The 21606-nt window shown below is 40.2% G+C and overlaps 10 protein-coding genes across 10 annotated transcripts; 7 read left to right on the top strand and 3 right to left on the bottom strand.

Annotated features, from left to right (window-relative positions):
- Positions 1-357: 357 nt before the first annotated feature.
- GAL11 (Gal11p) lies at positions 358-4119 on the top strand (the record flags this gene model as incomplete). The annotated part of the gene is made up of 1 exon (XM_018130059.1): positions 358-4119. One exon carries the CDS (start codon positions 358-360, stop codon positions 4117-4119), a length of 3762 nt encoding a protein of 1253 aa, XP_017985845.1.
- Positions 4120-4608: 489 nt separating this feature from the next.
- GSH2 (glutathione synthase) lies at positions 4609-6060 on the top strand (the record flags this gene model as incomplete). Its single annotated transcript, XM_018130060.1, has 1 exon — positions 4609-6060. One exon carries the CDS (start codon positions 4609-4611, stop codon positions 6058-6060), a length of 1452 nt encoding a protein of 483 aa, XP_017985844.1.
- A 78-nt stretch (positions 6061-6138) lies between these two features.
- On the bottom strand, positions 6139-6816 carry AW171_hschr2369 (HBL055Wp; the record flags this gene model as incomplete). The annotated part of the gene is made up of 1 exon (XM_018130061.1): positions 6139-6816. One exon carries the CDS (start codon positions 6814-6816, stop codon positions 6139-6141), a length of 678 nt encoding a protein of 225 aa, XP_017985843.1.
- Positions 6817-7226: 410 nt separating this feature from the next.
- On the top strand, positions 7227-8743 carry LDS1 (Lds1p; the record flags this gene model as incomplete). The annotated part of the gene is made up of 2 exons (XM_018130062.1): positions 7227-7991; positions 8051-8743. 2 exons carry the CDS (start codon positions 7227-7229, stop codon positions 8741-8743), a joined length of 1458 nt encoding a protein of 485 aa, XP_017985842.1.
- A 634-nt stretch (positions 8744-9377) lies between these two features.
- On the top strand, positions 9378-13151 carry PSK1 (serine/threonine protein kinase PSK1; the record flags this gene model as incomplete). The annotated part of the gene is made up of 1 exon (XM_018130063.1): positions 9378-13151. The coding sequence occupies one exon, from the start codon at positions 9378-9380 to the stop codon at positions 13149-13151; it is 3774 nt and encodes a 1257-aa protein (XP_017985841.1).
- Positions 13152-13684: 533 nt separating this feature from the next.
- PEX15 (Pex15p) lies at positions 13685-14725 on the top strand (the record flags this gene model as incomplete). The annotated part of the gene is made up of 1 exon (XM_018130064.1): positions 13685-14725. One exon carries the CDS (start codon positions 13685-13687, stop codon positions 14723-14725), a length of 1041 nt encoding a protein of 346 aa, XP_017985840.1.
- Positions 14726-15237: 512 nt separating this feature from the next.
- On the top strand, positions 15238-17049 carry TPD3 (protein phosphatase 2A structural subunit TPD3; the record flags this gene model as incomplete). The annotated part of the gene is made up of 1 exon (XM_018130065.1): positions 15238-17049. One exon carries the CDS (start codon positions 15238-15240, stop codon positions 17047-17049), a length of 1812 nt encoding a protein of 603 aa, XP_017985839.1.
- Positions 17050-17207: 158 nt separating this feature from the next.
- Positions 17208-18284, bottom strand: AW171_hschr2364 (endonuclease III domain-containing protein; the record flags this gene model as incomplete). Its single annotated transcript, XM_018130066.1, has 1 exon — positions 17208-18284. The coding sequence occupies one exon, from the start codon at positions 18282-18284 to the stop codon at positions 17208-17210; it is 1077 nt and encodes a 358-aa protein (XP_017985838.1).
- Positions 18285-19681: 1397 nt separating this feature from the next.
- AW171_hschr2363 (HBL061Cp) lies at positions 19682-20200 on the top strand (the record flags this gene model as incomplete). The annotated part of the gene is made up of 1 exon (XM_018130067.1): positions 19682-20200. One exon carries the CDS (start codon positions 19682-19684, stop codon positions 20198-20200), a length of 519 nt encoding a protein of 172 aa, XP_017985837.1.
- A 542-nt stretch (positions 20201-20742) lies between these two features.
- Positions 20743-21555, bottom strand: SYN8 (syntaxin; the record flags this gene model as incomplete). The annotated part of the gene is made up of 1 exon (XM_018130068.1): positions 20743-21555. The coding sequence occupies one exon, from the start codon at positions 21553-21555 to the stop codon at positions 20743-20745; it is 813 nt and encodes a 270-aa protein (XP_017985836.1).
- Positions 21556-21606: the final 51 nt, after the last annotated feature.

Here is a 21606-nt window from a genome sequence, read left to right as displayed (position 1 = left end):
TAAGACTAGAGAGAGATAGGTATTAAGATTAGGCGAGGTTCTTTTTTTTAAAAAAATATATACTGGATTAATTGCAGCTGTCTGTTTTAATAGTACGCTAAATCAGATATACAATACGCAAGGCTGATATTATAGGTGCCGTACGACAGCTCTCGATAACGTTGGGTTTTACTTCGAGTTAGGACCTAATCTAATTGGCTGTTTTTTGATTTTAAGGTTGTATTTTTTTGGTTTGATTTCTCCCATTCCTTCTTTCTGAAAAAAGGGAAAGACTGACGAGTAGGGCTTATCTTTTGAGACACGGGTAAAACAAAGATTACGTCGCGGGGAGTAATTTAAAATCTTATTGTTGTTAAAATGGATCTTGATTGGAGAAGTACTTTATCGAATCAAGAGAGATCTAAGTATATTACTGAGTTGGCCCAAATTTTGGCTGATATAAGTCAGATTAACGGCGGAACGCGTGCTAACTTTGACCTGGAAAAGCTGACGAAAACTGCAGAACAGTTTGAGACCAGCTTATATGCTAGTAGTAGCTCGAAGGAGTTTTACCTAGATGCTATGCGGAAACGGATCTCGGCTATGGACGCGGCAAAAAAGAAGACTTTAGTAAAGCAGAAGCAGAAAGCAGCTCATGCAGTTGCTGCAGCTCAAGCATCGCATCAGCAAAGGAAGCAGGTTTCCAATGGCTCTGGTGGTTTTGCTTCAGGCTTGACAAATAGTATCGATCCAAGTATGAATTCGCAGATGTTTTTAAATCAGCAGGCGCAGGCGCGTCAGCAGGCAGCAAGACCGATGAGGCCAGGTGCTCTCCCGGCTGGAATCCAAGGTTCTGGTACTCCAACCAACCAGGCTCAGATGTTGATGTTAAAGCAGCAGCAACAGCAGCAACAGCAACAGCAGCAACAGCAACAGCAACAGCAGCAACTTCAGGGAATGTCCTCCAATTTAGTTGCTGCAGCACAAGCTAAGCGGGCGCAGTTATCCATTCAGCAACATCAACTAATTAATGAGATGAAAGTAGCAGAGATTCCAAAGGAATTGTTACAACGCATTCCGAACATTCCTCAAGGAGTCACTACTTGGCAGCAGATAACAGAATTGGCCCAACAGAAACGTTTAACACAGAACGATTTACAAATTGCGAAACAGGTATATCAAATGCATCAGCAGCTTCTCATAAAGTCTAAAAAACAACAGGCTAGTGTGAATCAGATGAACATTCAACAACAATCGAATGCATACCAACAACAACAACAACAACAACAACAACAAAAGTCTATGTTTGCGCAGCAGGCTGCAGTGGTAGCTCAGCAGCAGCAATCTCAGCAACCACAGCAACCGCCACAACTATCTCCACAGCAGCAACAACAACAACAGCAACAACAACCCTCACAACAACAGCAACAACAACAACAACAGCCTCAACAACAGCAGCAGCAGCAGCAGCAGCAGCAACAACAACAGCAACAAAAACAGCAGCAACAACAACAACAACAACAACAACAACAACAACAACAAAGACAGATGGGGCCACAACAGTCACAAGAGGTACCAAATGTCTTGAATAAGTTGAATCAGGTATTTGCCCCTGCAGAGCAGAAGGCATTGTATGAAAACGGTAAAAAACTAGTCCAAGGCTTACAATTAGCTGGTAAGTTGCCAGCGACGTTAAACCAACAACAACAGATTTTATACATAAAAAAGTACATCAATCAAATGGTTCTAAAAAAGTTGCAACAGAATATGCGGTTGGCTCAACAAATGGGTGCATCGAACCCGAATAACAACCAGCAGCAGATCAATAATCAGCCTGCAAGTCGGTTGACACCTGGGATGAGCCAGATGCATCAACAGCAGCAGACAACTGCGCCTCAGCAGCAAATGCAGCAGAGACAGCAGAGACCACAACATCAGCAACAGCTACCCATACAATCACAAATTCAGTTACAGATGCAGCAGCAGGCACAGCCGCAACCACTAGCGCCACAGCAGCAGCAACAGCAACAACAGCAACAACCTCCACAACCTCCACAACCTCCACAACCTCCACAACCTCCACAACCTCCACAACCTCCACAACAATCACCGCAGCAGCAGCAACCACCTCAGCAACCTCAGCAACCTCAGCAACAGCAACCTGTGCAACCACCTCAACAACCACCTCAACCACAGCAATCGCAGCAGCAACAAGCACAGCATCCTCTGAGCGGCATGGCACAACACCAATACTCTAGCCCTAGTCTAAATAAAGCGACTACAAACAATGTGCTACCACAACAAGCTACCCAACAGTCAAAGTTAAGACAGTCTCCAGCTCAGCCATTGCAAGTACCGAAAATATCATTACCAAGACCCACCGAGCAAGATATGATGGTATTGAAGAGAATCAATGCGGAGGTGGCCAAGTCTCCGTTGAGGCTTTCTAACATCACTAACCAATTGACTATTGAACAGAAGCAGTCTATTAAAAATAAATTGCAGTCCAGTCAGCAATTGTTATCAAATGTTGATAACTTTATCCCCATGTTGTATCTGATAACTAGAAATGAGGAAAATGTCCGTCAGCTTTTGCAAATTAGAATGTTAGCCAAGGAAATTATCGATCATGCCTCTAAAGGTATCTTTATTGTTCCCCCTGACGTTGTCGATAAGGTGATCTTCAGATATCAGAAGTATTATGAGTTTATAAAGGAGCAGTTACTTCGGAGACACCAGCAGATGTTGACTACCCGCCAGCAGCAGCAGACTCAGCAGCAGACTCAGCAGCAGTCCCAACAGCAGGTTCAACAGCAGGTTCAACAGCAGCAGCAGCATATCAGGCAACAGCAGCAAGAGAAGCACCAGGCTCAGCACCAGGCTCAGCACCAGGCTCAACAGCAAGCTCAGCAGCAAGCTCAACACCAGGCTCAGCAGCAAGCTCAACACCAGGCTCAGCAGCAAGCTCAACACCAGGCTCAGCAGCAAGCTCAGCAGCAAGCTCAGCAGCAAGCTCAGCAGCAGGCTCAGCAGCAAGCTCAGCAGCAAGCTCAGCAGGCTCAGCAGCAGGCTCAGCAGCAGGCTCAGCAGCAGGCTCAGCAGCAAGCTCAACAGCAGGCCCAGCAGCAGGCTCAACAGGAAGCTCAGCAGCAGCAATCACAAGCACAGCAACTTCATCACCAAGCCCATAATTTAACTCATCAGATCCCTGTAAGCACACCTTCTTCTCGGATGCCTTCACATCCAAATGTTGCTAGTCCACATGCTCCTGGTAGCGTACCAGTTAACGCTCCTGCGAAGATTGCTAATGAATCTAAGGCCCTTTCTGGTATGTCTGTTACGCCAGGAAGCGTTCATGTGTCTGGGTTGTCTCCAATGAACGTAAAACAGTCTTTAGCTACGCCTGTTTTAGCTCAGCTTCAGAAATCTTCTGTAAGTCAATCTGCAGCCCAATCACCTCCCTCCGAAAATCCATATAGGCAAGATGAAATGAAACTAAAAGATTTGGCGCTCAAAAAATCTGAAATTGTATCAAGATACAAACATCGTCAAGAGGTTTTAAGTGGTTCTGTAATGGATCTATTTCTATTTACTTTAGCTGACTGTTTGGGCATTAAGGAAGAATCTGTTGAGCTAGTATCACCGATTAATCCTATGATAGTTGATCAAATAAACGGTACAGGAAAGAAGAAGTTCACTAAAGCCCAGCAGAGGATTAGGGATCACGATACTGTTGACTGTTATATTAAAGATAATAAGCTTATTATGCCAAGTAAATTCTCCCCTGGTAACCGTACATACGGCATCCCGCTTAAAGAACTGGGTTATTGCTTCAAAAATTTGTACGGGCCCACTGATCCCAGGGAATTTGTCCTCAATAATTCAAATGCTGAAAATGCGATTGAAACGAATAATAAAAAGAGGGCATATGATTCTTTGGAAATCAGTCCTGCAGAATCGGACTCATCTTTTTTAAACGATTCAAAACGGTTCAAAGTTGATTCACCGGATGACTTATTCGTGAATGCGAACGCTACGATGGTTAAGAAGAATGCCCCTCCAATAGGTCTTGGTTTGGGTGTAAATATGAATGATGCTGGAAACAAGGTTTGGAACTGGAGCTATTGGGAATCGTTATGATATGACCAACATTAAAAGAATTAAAAGATCACAGTTTGATTTATTACAAAGCGGGCTACCGAATATAAAAATTCACCATTAATTTGTTATTTTAAATGGCGCAATCTGTTGTACTTACTCTGTATTTCATACATGCATGGTTTTTAAACCTCTTCATTAAAATGTTTCCACTTTGAATCCTTAACCATTTCTCATGAATTTGGTACTATGGGAATCTAACTAAAAGCACTAATTACTTTGGTAAAATTCCTTCACTGGTTGTAGGCAGCCTATTTTATTCTGTAGTTTTAGAATTAGATGTATTTATGAATGGTACTCGTCGTTACTTACGACATTGTTGAGTTTATTTTGATTTATTCATGCATATATATTTGGGAACGTTGTGCTTACAAATATCATAGATGTTTTATCTCCAAACTCTTGCCCAAGTACATTTGTAGAGTGTTAAACCAGAAGTTGCTATACAATTGAGTAACTGCGCTGCTAATTATGGCTTCAAAATACCCTGGTTTACCGCTACTCAGTGCAGAAGAGCTTCATCATGAACTATTACCAGAATTGCTACAATGGTCGCTTACAAATGGTCTCACAATATATCCATCAGATTTTAAATCTTACGAATGCAATGTTATCAATATGACTGTCTATCCGACACCTATGCCTCGAAATAGTTTTGAAGCAGCCATCGATGTGCAATTGGAATATAACAAACTATACGCTACTATTGCTCAAGATGCCGACGGCTGGCTTTCCAAAGAAACTCAGAAGTTGTCTGAATTTGATCCTGATTTTACCGGTAAATTATGGGCCTTGTATTTGAAAGCAAAAGAGATCGGTATGACTCAAAAGATTGGAATGGGCATTTTTAGATCAGATTATTTGATAGACGGTGATAATGCCCAGATCAAGCAAGTGGAATTCAACACAGTTAGTGTTTCTTTTGGTGGTCTATCCAGTAAAGTTAGCGAACTGCACAGTTATTTAAACGCATCTGGCAAATATGCCAATGGTAAGCGATTTTACGACTTGGAGGTTCCTATATCTAATTCCGCTGAGTGCATTACAAATGGTATGGCAAATGCGATAAAGAAATATAATGCAGTGTCAAAAGCTAAGGATTCCATTGTTGTGTTTGTTGTCCAAAAGTCTGAGAGGAACGTTTTTGACCAGAGACTATTGGAATACAATTTATTTAAGCAACACGGTATTTTATCAAAAAGGTTGACCATTCATGAGATTCACACAAAAATAATACTAGAGCCAACGAAAAAGAAGTTATATCTAAAAAGTACTGGTCAAGAAGTTGGTTTGGTTTATTTTAGGGCAGGTTACACTCCGAATGACTATGTAACTGAACAGGACTGGGAAAATAGATTGCTGTTGGAGACCAGTTTTGCTATTAAAGCTCCAAATTTACTGACCCAACTTTCTGGTACCAAAAAGATACAGCAACTTTTAGCAGACAAATCAATCTTGTCAAGGTTTGCTTCCTCGGATGAAATAGAGAAATTATATGCAACTTTTGTGAAAATGTATCCTTTAGATGAGTCTGAACTAGGAAAAGAAGGCAAAAGATTAGCCTTGGAGGAACCATCAAGTTTTGTTCTGAAACCTCAAAGAGAAGGTGGTGGTAATAACATATACAAAGAAGATATTCCTAAGTTCTTAGCTACTATACCAGAAAAGGACTGGAGTGCTTATATATTGATGGAACTAATAGCCGCAACCCCCACCAATGGTAACGTTATCGCGAGAGAAGGTGAACTTGTGACGGAACCAATTTTAAGTGAGTTGGGTATCTTCGGCTGCGTACTCTTTGATGATAAAAACATCTATGATAATGTAAGGTCGGGATGGCTTTTAAGGTCCAAAATTGCTGTGTCCAATGAAGGAGGTGTTGCAGCAGGCTTTGGATGTATTGACAGCCCTGTACTTTACTAATTGCAATGGTTCGATTGTTCGCTGAATTTTTAAATTTCTAAACCTATATGATACATCTAAAGAAAACTTTAAAACTTTTTAATGGTCTATTTCACCCTCAATGTCAGCAAATTCTGGAGAGTTCAAGGCACCCCACATGCTCACTCCTAGGGGATAACATGCCATTGCCCATACTGATAGTAATGGTACAAAACCCAGAATAGTAAATGACATGCCATAGTATAGGAACTGAACAAGGTGCTGGTAGAAAAAATCCCTTCTTTTTATTTGCGAGAGATTGTTAAGAATAAGGTAACGTTCAAAATTGTCGTACGCAAATTTCATATTCATGGCAAAAGTAAGAATAATAGGACCAACGACCGGTACCGCTACCAAAAATATCAATACAGAAGCGCTGATCATTAATCGCAAGACGGTTAACACCTCATGGGCATTAATTTCTTTTGGTTCGGTTAGATCAGCCTTCTTAACTGATACAATCATGGGTACGTGCAAAAGGGCTGACAACGTATGATCAAACAATGGAACGAATAAGTGAGAATTGACAATATATGTCGTGATAAGCTGTGTATTCGTGTATAGTGTTAATATATATGTCAATGGTCCGGCCGGTCCGAATATAACAGAAATCGGTAGGAAGACTGGCGTCCATAGAAACACAAGGAAGCCAAGTATTGTAATGAATGTTATAATGTAAATCACAGTTAGGGCAACTGCTTGAATCCATATTTGTGGGTGGAAAAGCCCAATTACCATGGACTAGAAATAAATTAGTAAACGAGTATCTAAGGGTGTTGATGTAATTTTACACTTACTATCCATGGAAACAGCACAACATATATCTTGACTAAATCATAAGGAGCACTGAATAGGAATAGAGTTGCTCTATATGAGCAGATTCCAAATATCCTACCTATCGTATCGAATCCATATGTCATTCTTGCTCCTAACAGTTTTTGTGATTAGGAGAGTATCCGACCAAGACGCCGTGACATTTGTAATGTCGTTTATGAATCGAATTTCCGACGTGTTGGTTACAAGGACGTAGAATATCATATATATATAAGGGTTAACGGTCATGAAATAATCATAACTTCTTCCCACAAGAATCTAAGCCTTTGGTCTAAGTTCCTTGCTAACAAGAGTTAATTCCTTCACAAATAAAAATGTCTTCGCGCGTTCCGAGTTATGAATTGGTAAGAGATCATGAGCATGTTATTGAGCATAGATGTCAAGTACGCCGCCGTTCCGACTTTTGCGGTAGTAAGGTCTCTTCTGCAAGTGCTTCAATTAAAACTAAGGATTGTCAACATAGGGGAGCACCGGGCAAAAACGAATGCTCCAGCCTCATTTCAACACATGGTACAAATTCATGTCGGACTCGGTCTGGGATTCGGAATCAAATAGCATCGGCCACTCGTGTGCCTACTAAACAGGTACATTCCGCCTGCCGTACCCCCAAGTGTAGGACAGCTTCTCCAGTTAAGGTAACTACATCCATTCGCTCATCAGCACGTCAACGTATCTCCACGGACAGTGCTCCATCAGAGAAATCGGTCAGAGCACAATTTCTCGAAGAACACTGTAAAAATCCAAACCATATTCATTCCAGCGAGAGCAAAGCATTGTTACCTCGCAGGAAGGCAATTGTACGAAATAAAGCTAGGGAATGCTTAGGTGGCTCTAGAGAATGCTTAGGTGGCTCTAGAGAATGTTCGGGTAGCTCTATAGAATGCTCTATTAGCTCTAGAGATGGCCCAATTGTTACTAGAGAATGTTCAATTAGCACTTCAGATAATTTTGAAGTTGGAACCCACTCATCGCATAGTCAAATAAGTGATCGTTCGATGTTAACGCCCGATGTTCAGCAGTATGATGAACCCGACGAGACCGCCGGGAATTCGTTGAATGCGCAGTTTCTCCCAGTTAGTGTAAGTGCTACTTCCTACGCTACTACTCTTCAGCAACGTTCTTTACTAACAAGTGACAGTCCTTCTTGGAGAACGTCTTTAAACCACAATACTACTTCACATTCCTCTGCAACGTCGGCGTCCATACATTCACGCAGACAGCGGCCGCAACAATCTTTGTCACCTTCTGGCTCACCACATTTGGAGTCGCATTCCCCCCCATGCTCCCAGTTATCTTGCCGCACGCATTCTTGCAAGCAGGAGTTGTCTCAGCAATCTGCTGCAGGAGCTATTTGTTGGAATTTATGGAATCGTATATTGCATACATCCTCGTTACACCAGGTGGATTCCTCTTCTCCACCCGTGCTGCCTTCTCGTGGCGCTTCTGGCTTAAAAACATGCCAACATTTTTGTGGAGATACTTCACCTTCTGGGGATTTTACATCTCATTATTATTATTCACTTTTATTCCCTACCTCGGACCACTCCTCGTGCTCGTACTCAACGCAAAAGCAACCGGTACAGTATACTACTCTAAAGCTCAGTCATATGAGATGACAGAGCAGCAAGTGAGAAGGAAAAGCTTGGATCTATTCATGTTTGGTGGAACAGCTTTTCTTCTCGAGTGGCTCCCATTTGTAGGCGGCATTGCATATTCCACAAATCTAGCAGCTGCCCGCAAGTTAGTTGGTAGTGATCTAGGTCTTGAGGAAATTCCACCATTTAGCGCTATTAATGCATCTATAAGCACATCTGTCGACGTTGGTAGCTAGACTTGCATACTTTTTGTCTCGTTACCGACCCTGTCACTGTTGCAGTCATATCATATTATGTAAGTTGATTATATAATGGAAGGCATTTTCTTTTTTAAAAACCGGTACCGGACACAAGGCACTCGAGCCCCACTGAAGGCGTTTCTCAACGCCATTATCTACGCATTATCTCTCGTACAACTTGATATAACTTAATCAACGTATGCGGTATGCGGGTAACAGTAGTACTTTTCAAAGCTTGCTAATGACCTTAGGAGTCGCTTTAACGTGAAATAGCAATCAGATTAAAGAATAAAAGAGAAACAAAGAACGGTAAAGGATTCTAAGTACAAATCTGAACGCTTGTAAAAGGCTTAATTAGATATAGAAAGGCTAAGGTTGTTTTTTTAAGGCCAATTAAGTTAGAAACTATTCAGCTTTTGGTGATAAACTGTCTATAGGACTGTATCTTAGGAGATCAATAGAGCGAGCAATCAAGAGGAAATCACTTTTTAAGGGTTATTGTTACTACAGTTTTTATCAATAGTTGCTGAAAGCTAGCTCTCTATTTCAACTGGATATTAGTTTTAGAAGAATTGGGCTAGGGAATAATAAGTTGAAAGATACTAGATATTTACCCGTTTCTTAGCGAATAATGTCATCTATTGAAATAACCAGACCTAATAATGGAGCTTGTGTTGTTGAGGAAGATGAGCGGAAGGGAACTACACCCATGGGGCTTTCTACCGCTTCGTCGATAGTTTCTGCGGGGGTAGAACCTTCTGAACGCTTTTCATCATCTATAAGCGTGTATCGCTTAGAGGAGCCCAAGAGAAGGACAGTATCTATCTCATCGGCTCATAGCATTTCTTATGATTTCAATATGGAAGAGCTTTTGGCTTTTCCCAATATGTCCACCCATGCTTATTCATATAACCCATTATCAAAGAATTCATTAACAGTAAGGTTGTCGATTTTGAAAAGGTCCATAGAAATTATGATCAAGAATCCCACTGTTGTTAGGGATGCTGGTACTCCTCAAGATATCACTCAGCTTCCCTCTTTTGCGTCCAGAAGTAGGCTAGATAGGCCACATTCTTTGTCGGGGTTACGTTTGCCATTAGATGGTCAGCCGCAACAGCTGAGGAATGCATCATCTGCCGCGCTTTCAGCTTTATTTAATGGACCAGCAGTCCCACCTCCACTTAGGCAGGGTGTTGATGGCTCAAGGTCACATCTTCCTTCAATGCTAAGCAGTTCAAAGCTTCATAGCCTGAATGGGTCTCAAACCAAAGTGCCAGCTGTGAATCAATTCTCTACTGCGTGGGAAATCGGAAGCGATGCTGTAGATGTGTCTGAGACAGCATCAGACTTTGGGGGAATGTCTTGTTTCCCAGAGTCGGTGTCGCCGCTTCTGCCGGGGAGTCCACAGCATGTAACAAATACCCACGAGCCATCTCATATGAATAAATCATTTCCATCTGGTACTTCGCTGGCAACTGAACACCAACAGGACTTAGAGTCTCAAGTGGAAAAGTATGCCGAACTGGAAAGTCTACTACGGTTGTTAGATGAAACGTTGGAAGACACTAACAGTGCAAATGCATCGGACCTTCTCATGATCTCTCTACTAAACATTAACAAGATGTCCCTTGATGTCGGGAAAGTTGCATCGCATGATGAGCAACAGAGGAAGTATCTACAAGAGGAGGAAGTGAAGAAGCTGTTATTGGACAGTCTAGCACAACCATTCCACGAGGGATATAATGACAATATTAGAACAAACACTGGTCACAACGGTTTTCTACCAGGAGAGAACGTTTTACCACCTACATCTGAAGAGACTGTGTCCATTGTTGATCCGACAGAGTATCACAAATCACACGAAACACCACGCATTTTTCATTCATTCATACCAGCAAAATATACTGCTCCGCAAGCTATCTTAACATGCTCTGAAAATCATCCGTGGCAGTTTAGAGCTGCCAATGATTTGGCTTGTCTAATATTTGGTATATCAAAGCTAGCACTTAGATCTTCAACCCTCCTGGATTTGATTCACTCAGACTGTCGATCTTTTGTATTCGATAAAATCATGTCTACTGAGGGTCAAGAGCAAGTGTTTACTGGTGAAGTTGTCGGGATTATTCAGCCAGGATCAGGTACGTTTTCTTCGTCATCTTCCTTTTCCTCTGCATCATCATCAACGAAACATAACGTCATTTGGGCATCGGTCTGGGCAAAGCGCAAGAATGGTTTAATAGTCTGCGTGTTTGAGAAGGTCCCATGTGATCATATGGATGTAATGCTTGATATCAAGGACTTTGCAGTGAAAGACATTGTTGGTGGAGAGGGACTGCAGTTGCAACAGACTCCCATTACATCTAATCCCGCTATATCATCCAGTGATCCTAGTGAGAAACCCATCAAAACGGTGAAATTCGCTAACGAGATTAATGACGTTAAGAGCATTAGCACTTCATTAGCTGAATTGATTGACCAGGCTAAAGCCGGTGTTTTGCATGATAAAAACGATGAGCTACTCCCGCTTCCTATCCGCATTTCCAATCATATTAACAGGATACGGTATTTTACATTAAATCATTTATCTCTCAATATTCCCTGTGCTATAACTTCCTCCATATTGGAAGGTTACTTGAAGTTGCAAATCCACTGTCTACCATATCAAGCGGGTATCTTTATTTTGGATTCCAGGACGTTGGAACTGGTCAGCTTTAACAAGTCAATATCTAAGAACATGTTTGGTTTTCACTACGCCGAATTGATCAATAAACATGTCACAAAAATCATACCGTCCTTGCCGGGTTTGCTACATTATCATAACACGATGTATCCACATTTGGATATCCATTGTCCAAAGAATATTAGTTTGGTATTAACTGAACATTACTTCCGCAAGCTCGTATGCGAATCAACAACTAAAGCGGATGACTTTTACAGTTCAGTTGGTATCGATGCTGTCCATAGGGATGGGCACATGTTAAAAATTGATATACAGCTAAGAGTTCTTAGCCCGTCTTCTATTTTACTATGGATTACACATTCTAGGGACGTCTTTTTTAAGGATTATAATTCTAACCCCTCCCAACTGAAAATGTTCAACGAGAAGGATATTACATCTATAAGTAGTGGTGCAAGTTCAACAGCTTCTTCAGAACATCCTAGCTGCAAAATCAAACTAGATGAACTGAAACACCTAAAGGCTGAATTGCAAAACCTCACTATTGAAGGCAATACCTCTGAAGCTTCTAATAACACTGGTACAAGGTCCGAATATGCTCTATCAGAATATTTCTCTAATACAATGACAGCAGAACGAGCTGCCCTGTCAACGCCAAACAGTATGGACACGGAAGCCAATAATGCTAGTAAAACGGTAACGGACAATGTTGCTGGTTGGGAGATAGCAAAAGAGTATTCACAGGATAAATACAAATTTGTCAGTGACAAAAACTTTAAGGTTGATGAGAATCTAATATTGAATACCACTTTAGCAACTGAACAAGGATCGCAAACGGAAACATCAGATGAAAATGCGGAAAATAAACTGTTTTCGTATTCGAATAATTTGGAGTTGGGTCATGAAATTGGCGCATTGAAGCATATTAAGAAATATTCGGACTTTATTGTTCTACAAAAAATGGGTGAAGGTGCATACAGTAAGGTGAATCTCTGCGTGCATAAGGAAAAGCAGTATGTCGTTGCTGTTAAATTGATTTTTAAGGAAAGGATATTGGTCGACACTTGGGTAAGAGATAGGAAACTGGGTACAATTCCTTCAGAGATTCAGATAATTTCCTCGCTTAATAAAAAACCTCATGACAATATATTACCTATATATGATTTTTTTGAGGATGACGAATACTATTACATCGAGTCACCAATTCATGGAGTCACTGGTTCTATTGACTTATTTGACTTGATTGAGCTGAAGACAAATATGACTGAATATGAGGCAAAGTTGTTATTTAAGCAGGTAGCAGCAGGATTGAAGCACCTTCATGACAATGGTATAGTCCACAGGGATATCAAAGATGAAAACGTTATAGTCGACAACAGAGGTAGGATAAAGATAATAGATTTTGGATCTGCGGCGTACGTGAAGAAAGGACCATTCGATGTTTTCGTTGGAACAATAGATTATGCCGCCCCTGAAGTTTTAGGCGGAGAGCCATACATGGGCAGACCACAAGATATTTGGGCTACAGGGGTTCTATTATACACCATCATTTACAAAGAAAATCCTTTTTACAACATCGATGAAATTCTAGATGGTGATGTCAGAATTAACCCTGCAATCAGTGTGAGTGACGACTGTGTAGCACTAATTCTGAAGATCTTGAATAGATCTTTGGCTATGAGGCCTACAATTGAGGAAATATGTGACGACAAATGGTTAGTTGTGTAATTCAGGTCTTGGTTTACCGCTTATACAATAAATGTAACCTACTGACATTGTGTTTTTTAATTAGGAAGAGGTCTGTAGAGTATATTGGTTCCTATATAAAATGCAACAACTTTATCAATCTGCAATTCAAAAATTTGTTAGTTTACTTGTATTTGTTCGTATTTAACTTTGCAATGTTGGAGTAAGCTTTTAACTACGAAATTAACAATATTGTAATGTGTGAAACCTTGTCCACGAACAACGAGCGAAAAGAAAGACGTCTGCAGAAAAAGGTAAACTAAGTTCGACTTTATAGATCGACAACTCATACCCCTGCTCATTTACAAGCACTAAAACACATAATAATACTTAACGCAATGAAGAAGGACATATCATCAATTACGAAAGGGTCAAATCGGACTTCTCCAATCACCCCTTCCATGCAAATCATACACTCATTTTTGTCTGTAAAACTCTTCTTTAACGAAGCACTTTCTGCTGGTCTAACAGCCTATATATCCACACATTTACATAGCGTGTTTTCAGTGTCACCCATGTCACAAACTATAACTAAAACTGAACCACTGACGTTGGACTCGCTTCTGCAAAGCAAGATCTTTCAAAATTCACGTCCCAAGTATACAAATTCCGTGGAGGTACAGTTACGTGAATGCCAGGATTTGTATCTGAAGGCCCAATTCTCTAACTTAGTATCGAAAATATACCAGTATAAACTTCTGGACAACAAGGGTTTTAACGATTTCTATAAGAAGGATTTGTGGAATTGGTTTCTCACTGCTATCAGTGGGTTACGCCAGCTCGAAGAATTATCACCGGAAGTTCAGAAACAAGTCAAACATGAACTAAGCCGTACTACAGGTGGTATATCTAATGCATGCAAGAACGTCCGACTACTTGTTAAAGAAAAGTTGTTGCTAAGTTACTTCAGAGCTGCTATTCATTACGGAAGCCTTGAAGTAAATGAACACTCCCAATTCTTCACAGACGTAAGTTCCTCCATGGTAGGCGAAATTGGAAAACTTGTCCTAGAAGTTTGCAGTGAGGGAGAAATTAAGTTACTAGCCAAAATGGTTGAAATGTATTTGTTGGACCTACAGGTCCGTTGTCAGCACCGGATTCTTGACAAATCCTTGTACAGCCAGCTTTGTCGAAAAGTCCCGCTGTTGAGTGACAAGCTATCAGGAAAAACAACAGATTCACAGGGTAGAACGTCGACCCATCAAGATATTATCTTACTGAAACTAGTGCCCAGAAAGAAATCGCCTGTCGTCAAGACGATTACTAAACCTGTCTCACCTTCTCCCCGGATTGAAACAACCGAACAACTTCCCCAGCCAGGCCAAGCCGAAGGAAGCATAATAGGTAAACCGGGGGAATATCTGCGTTCTAGCTCATCTAAGCGCTCATTTTTCAGGTTTTTCCCATCTTGGCTGAGTGATTTCAGCGATGCCAGATTTGTGGCTATTTGCATCGTTCTATCTGTTATCCTGAGGAAGATAAGATGGGTCAACACCCTGTCAAAATATGGTGTCCTGCGTATCAAGGACTACTTGGACTTTATATTTAAGGGTTGAACTACCCAACGCCATGCACCACCCACTCATACGGTATATATACATATATTATAAAGCGATGACTTTAGCTGGCGCTTAATATAATCACTCTAAACGATAAATATAACCCGGATACGACATGTCCGGGTAATGGACTGTGTGGCAAATAGTCCGGTTCATCCGAGGTCCCCAATCCACCACTTCGCGTAGTCCGTTGAAATAGACCAACAAATCAAACCCCCTACAACAGTTGTGAAATACAATTCCAGAACCTGCTAACATAAAAGCATTGTGAATCACTGCAGCAGTTCAACTAGATATAAAGGAGAGGGCCATTATCCACGTTACAGGAGGTGCTTTATTTTTAGGAACATTCAGTTTATTAGAAAGAGGCAGTTAAACAAAAGATTGATCTTATCTTTAGTGCTTCTAAACGGCTTTGATAGTTGCTCCTATTAAATATTACAAGAATTATTTAGTCAGAGGGTTTAAAGTTACACATTGAGCATAGAATACGTTGAACTCAACCCAAAATGACTGAACGAAGTGAAGATTTATACCCATTAGCTTTACTAATGGATGAATTGAAGCATGATGATATTGCGAATCGAGTGGAGGCAATGAAGAAACTAGATACAATTGCATTGGCGTTGGGTCAGCAGAGAACTCGAGATGAGCTTATTCCTTTTTTGACCGAGGTGGCTCAGGACGACGAGGACGAAGTTTTTGCCTTTCTTGCTCAGCAGTTGGGAAAATTTGTACCTTTTATTGGCGGTAGTAACTATGCTACATTGTTGCTCCCTGCGCTTGAGATTTTGGCATCTACTGAGGAGACACTGGTCCGTGACAAGGCAGTTGATTCGTTAAACAACATTGCCCAGGAGTTGTCCCAGGAGCAGTTGTTTCACGATTTTATTCCGTTAATTGAGAACTTGGCTACGAACGAATGGTTTTCTTCTAAAGTATCTGCGTGCGGGTTATTTAAGGCCGTAATTGTCCGTGTTAAGGATGATAAGTTTAGAAAGGAATTACTTGCACTGCTTCTGCAGTTAGCGCAGGATGACACCCCAATGGTCAGGAGAGCAGCCGGAAGGAATCTACCAACTTTGATCGACCTTTTGACGCAAAATATAGACTTATCTACAAATGAGGATTGGGATTACATATCTAATATGTTCCAGAGGTTGATGGCGGACAATCAGGATTCAGTAAAGTTCCTCGCTGTAGAGGTATTAATTTCTATTCTTAAGTTTTTTAATAAAAAGAACGATGCTACGCATACAAAGGGTCTGTTGCATTCGGCTATACAGCTAATCGGAGACGAAGCTTGGAGAGTTCGGTACATGGCCGCGGACAAGTTTGAAGAATTGGCTTCCCAGTTTACAGCTGATCCTTCTTATATTGAGGCGTTGGTACAGCCATTCTTGAACCTATGTGAAGATAATGAAAGTGACGTCAGAAAGGCTGTTGCTAAACAAATACCAGGATTTGCAAAATTGTTGGAAGATCCTCAGGTTGTATTGAAGAAAATCCTCCCGGTTGTGCAGACGTTATGCATTGACGAAAGTGAAACAGTTCGGACTTCCTTGGCATCAGAAGTTACTGGCTTGGCTCCATTATTGAGCAAACAGGAAGTTATTGATAATCTACTCCCAATCTTGTTGAATATGCTGAAGGATGATTTCCCGGAGGTCCGCTTAAACGTGATCGCCAAACTAAAGATTATTAATGAAGTCACTGGAATTGATTTCTTGTCGGAAAATTTGTTACCGGCAATTACTGAATTGGCTAAGGATGACAATTGGAGGGTTAGACTAGCCATCATAGAGTATATCCCATTACTAGCAGAGCAACTAGGTGTTGAATTTTTTGATCGACAGCTAACTGACTTATGCCTTTCTTGGCTATGGGATACTGTATACTCGATCAGACATGCTGCAGTCATCAATTTGAAAAAACTAACAGAAATATTTGGGTCTGACTGGTCTGAAGAGCAAATCATCTCATGCTTATTGAAATCTGATACACATATCTTAGAAAATTTTGTGTACCGGATTACACTACTTTCCGCATTAACAGAACTGGTGCCAGTTGTTTCACCGCAAGTTATAACCGATAAAATTTTACCCTTTATCAATCATCTAGCCAATGACAATGTTCCAAATATAAGATTCAACGCCGCTAAATCGTACGCCGTTATCGCTGAGGCATTGGATGAAAAATATGCTAGTCTTATTAAAGACACTGTAATTGTAGCTCTGGAAAAATTATGTCAAGATAACGATGTTGATGTCAGGTATTTTGCAAGCCAGAGTTTGGAAAAATGTAAATCCATTCCAGGTTAGAGAATTCCTTAATGAAATAGTACAAAGCATGGTTATCCGATAGAATAATAGGTAAAAATGCTTTTTATGTTTTATATAATATGTACAGAACATGAATCAAGTAATATTACAAAATTAACTTTTAATTCCAGTATCATTTTCTATACTGGTAGATGGGTTTAACCTTCTGTTTCATTTTGCAGTTCCTGTAAGTGCAGTAGCAGCTTCGAATGGTCACCACGACTAAGTATTTCATTCACGTCCAATTTGCTGGAATTAACAAGCTTTCTATCGACGTTATCGCAGATAGTGTTTGCAAGGCATATGTCGCATCGCCTTCCTCGTGCTGAGCAAATCACTTGACCAAAACCAACTAATACCGGATTAAATTCGTACCAAAGATCACGAGGCAGCCAGGACTCAAGCGCTTTACGGGTATGTTCTGGTGTTTTACACTTTTTAGAGTCTACCCAGCGCCACATCTTAGATAAACGGTCAACATGTACATCCACTCCAATTCCCGCAACTATTCCCCATGACTTTTGCAGTGCTAAGTATCCCATTTTAGGTCCTACTCCGGGTAAAGAACAAAATCCCTCTATCGAAGTGGGCACGTCTCCCCCAAAGTTGTTCAGCAGGAGTTGTGCAGCTTCCTTAATATACCTTGACTTTTTTCTATGAAATCCTACTGGGTGGATTAAAGTCTCCAATACACTTTGCTCAATGTTAAGTAGTACATCAAGCGTGACTCCTTCTGTACTTTTCATAGTTTCTATTGAGTACTTCATCAAATTGTACAAGGCTTTCGCATTCATCTCATCTTTAGTTTGGGAAGACATCATCAGAGACACCAAAAGCTGTAACCGATATATTTGCGGTCGTATATCATACTTTTCAATACCGAATTTCGCACTAATATTAATTGGCATCATCGCACATCCTACAGTATCTACTGGTGTTACTATTTTGCTTCGCATCAGTCGAACTTTTGAATATATAGATACAAAGTTCTTCGGGAAAGCATCACAATTCTTTGTGGTAAAATTATCAGATATACCATCAAATGTTCGGTTGTCTATATAATCAAAGAACTCCTTAGATTTCATTCCACGGACTTTATCGAAGTCAACTTGCTCATCACTTGTAAAACTCTCTAAATCCTTTAACGTTGCTTCTTCCTCCTTTTTGAAGTACTTAGAAACAGAATTTATTTCAACCTCTACTCTTAGCCGTTTCAGCCTTCTAACATCCACCATTTAGCTATAGTTTAATCCACCTGGAACGGTTCTAATTGTATTTAACTCGATTATTGTGTAAATGTTTAAATGACATGGCCGCAGCCCGCGCATTTTAGAACAATTTAAATCATGTAGTAAGTAATCCGGTCAATGCTGACAATGCGCACATTTGAGGCACATTCACATAATAAGCTAAGTAAAATACTGTTCTATAGAGCATTATTTTAGCTTAATAATTCACGATCGCGTCTGGACTTCTCTGTATTTGCATTTTGCTTAGTTCTCAAGTCCGGCCAGTTCATCTCATCTCATGCAGCTATAATTGTAAAACATAAAACTATGAACTTTTATATGTTAGAAAGAAATGACTATTTCTAAGAATAAGAATTACCGTGATCTTCGCAGACCCCCAAGCTGGTACGTATGAACTAATGTAACGATGTCTGTTCAACTTAAAGAGTTTTGTCCTATTATTACATATGTCCATAATTTGATATTACAGTATATTAGGCATATAAGGCGAGGCAATATATTAATGAACTGCTTGAAAGATCACTTAAAATACAATACACCCGTTATGTGGTTGTATTACTTATTAAGATTGCAATTATTTGGATAATTCATAATAGAGAAGATTATGTACGCTTCTTATTTGTAGCTAAGCCTCCCCAACTATTGAACAAAGGATCGAGAAATAAGGATAATGAGATATCCTATGAGACAAGAAATATGATTAGTTGTGTTTTCTGCAGCGTTTTGCATGACATGACAGAACTTTATAGTTAGCTTCAACTGCATCGGATGCCTATGAAACATTTGCAGCTAACATGACAAAGCGTTAATTGCCAAAGATAGTACTCTTTAATCTTGTAACTGAGGAATAGATATGTTTGATATTCACCAATGAGACATAGAGAGACAGAACTGATTACTATGGAAATAAACATTCTTTTTATCTGGAATACGAGAAATTTAAGCTTGTGCAATCCGGTACGAAGATCAACAGTTCAGGTAAAATCAAGAAACTACAGCCGCAATACGGGACTATTCAAGTATACCGGTCTAAGTTTCAAGGTTATTATGCGTTAAAGGCAGTTGGAACACGCCGCTGCGAGAGCTAATTTGACCCACTAAACAAACACATTGGATTACCATATTCTATTTGGCATAATTTCAGATATTATGAATGAAATATCAGCATGCCTTTCTAACGGAAATATTTGACCGTATTTCCAATTTCCTGAGAAGTTTCAAATATCATCGAATTAAGACAGACAGCTGTGTCACGGGCAGCTGAGTCCATATTTGAAAAAACTTTGTGTTTGACACATAGTTATGACAACTACTAACCCCCTCATGTATCATTTTGGATTTTCATTTAAACAGAGGTATTCCTGCAAGAATTCCATAGCCAGATGATCACTGAAGTTTCCAGTGATAACAGAACTCCTGGTTCAAACCAGCGGGTGCCGTATCTACGACAACTACAGCAATATAATATTCCGTCAACGGTTACCGCAAATACCACTCAGGGTAGTAGTCGTGATGCACGCGCTAGATTAGAGTATATGAAATCTTTTATGGATGACCATATGTTTTTCATTGAGTCATATGATGATAATTCTGGCTCTAGTGGGATGGCTGGCCAGGCCCACTTGATGCAATCCGGGGCAACGTTTTTATCTACGAGGAGTTCACAATCTGTGTTCAATCCTTCGTGTTGTAACATATATTCACTACAGCAGCCGTATCACCACTTAGCCCAAGATGACTATGCTCCTCTTCCAGGGACCACTATTTATGGTCGACAAAGGTACCTACAAAGGCCATACGTGACTCAGAAGCAGTTTCCGCAAAGGCAGCATAATCAAGAAAAAATGTACCTGGCTAGTCAGAAGGGTGGTAATCAGCGTTTTGGAAGACGCGGGTGGTAAAGCAGGTCTTTAACTTTTGATATTAGCTTAAAATACCTTATTTTTTGTCTTTTCGGCTATTTTTAAGGATATTGGTGTGCTTCACTGACGCACGCCAATTACAAAAATCCAATACTGAGAAAGTATCATAACATTGGGCATGAAACCAGGTATAGCAATTACTGGCTAGTGCTCTGATTTATTTTTATTTGGACAGCAATAGTTTTGTCTTTCCTTCAATTCACTTATGTAGGAACTCTTTTTACATGACAATTGGCCATTGTGACAACCGTTAGTTAACCAATACCGTTAGAGTGGGTAATACGATCCTACTAACATAATAAATTGCGCTTCCAAGTTTCCATGGATTTTGTTTAATATTTTCAGAAGTTCAGAGTAAGCGTTCAGCATCATATATAAAGTATATTTTATATATGTTCTTTAATTAAAACTTTTATTATTGCCAAAGGAAATCTCCACGAGGCTACATATTCATATTGTAATATTTTTGTGACCATTGTAGGTCTAGACGTTAAGTGATATATCAAGCACTAAACAATCGTTTATAACACAATTACTAGGAATATGAGGATCGCAGATAAGACTAATATCACAACGCATGGGCCGTGTTCTGCGGCTGACTTTTGGTATATGTCAAGCTTTCGTTTTACCACACCAAGATTTCGACTAGTAGTGCCTAGTAGATGATCCAAATCCTGTAGTATCCCTCTGTTTTGATCATCAACTTCTTGATGTATATCCATTGAGATCCTATGATTGCGTTGAACAGAACGAGATAAATGCTCCAAGTGCGTATCTTGTTCCATTAGCTGCTGCTGTTGATTGATAAAAAGGTCTTGATTAGAGAGCGACGGAGAAATATCTGCTTCTGAAACGTTTTGTGTCTCTAAGTTAAGAAGCTTCGCTCTGTCATCACTTTCATCCTCTGGATTGTCCGTGTACCGTGTAAAGCTCTGATACTGGTCCTGTTCTTGCTGCTGCTGCTCAAGTAAGTCTTGCACAGGATTATCATGAAACCTCACACGCTTCTGTTCTTGTTGCGGCAGCGGAGTTCTTAGTGTTTCTTTGGGCCTGCCATTAAACATATATAATTCCTTATCGATAAACTCATCAGGAAATTCCTGAACACACTCATTATACTTCAATACCAGTTGGTTTATATCGCCATAGCTTTCAATATCAGTTTGATTATCAACTAGCTGTAGCAGCTCAAGTACTTTGTTTAAGTGTTTCTTAATCAATACGTTGTCACTTTTGGAAGGTTGCATACGAAGTACATCAACCAGCCTGGTGCGCTCCTCAACAAGGTTGGCTAGCTTATCAATCTCATAAGATAACTCAAGCACACGGGACATAGCTCCTAGTACCTTGCTTCTTTTTGTTTCCTATGCCATCAAATTGCACTT

This window comes from Eremothecium sinecaudum, chromosome II (genome assembly GCF_001548555.1).
Source record: "Eremothecium sinecaudum strain ATCC 58844 chromosome II, complete sequence".
In the NCBI taxonomy this organism is placed as follows: Eukaryota; Fungi; Ascomycota; class Saccharomycetes; order Saccharomycetales; family Saccharomycetaceae; genus Eremothecium; species Eremothecium sinecaudum.
The sequence above is the reverse complement of the archived record's forward strand: the minus strand, read 5'-3'. Positions and strand labels throughout refer to the sequence as shown.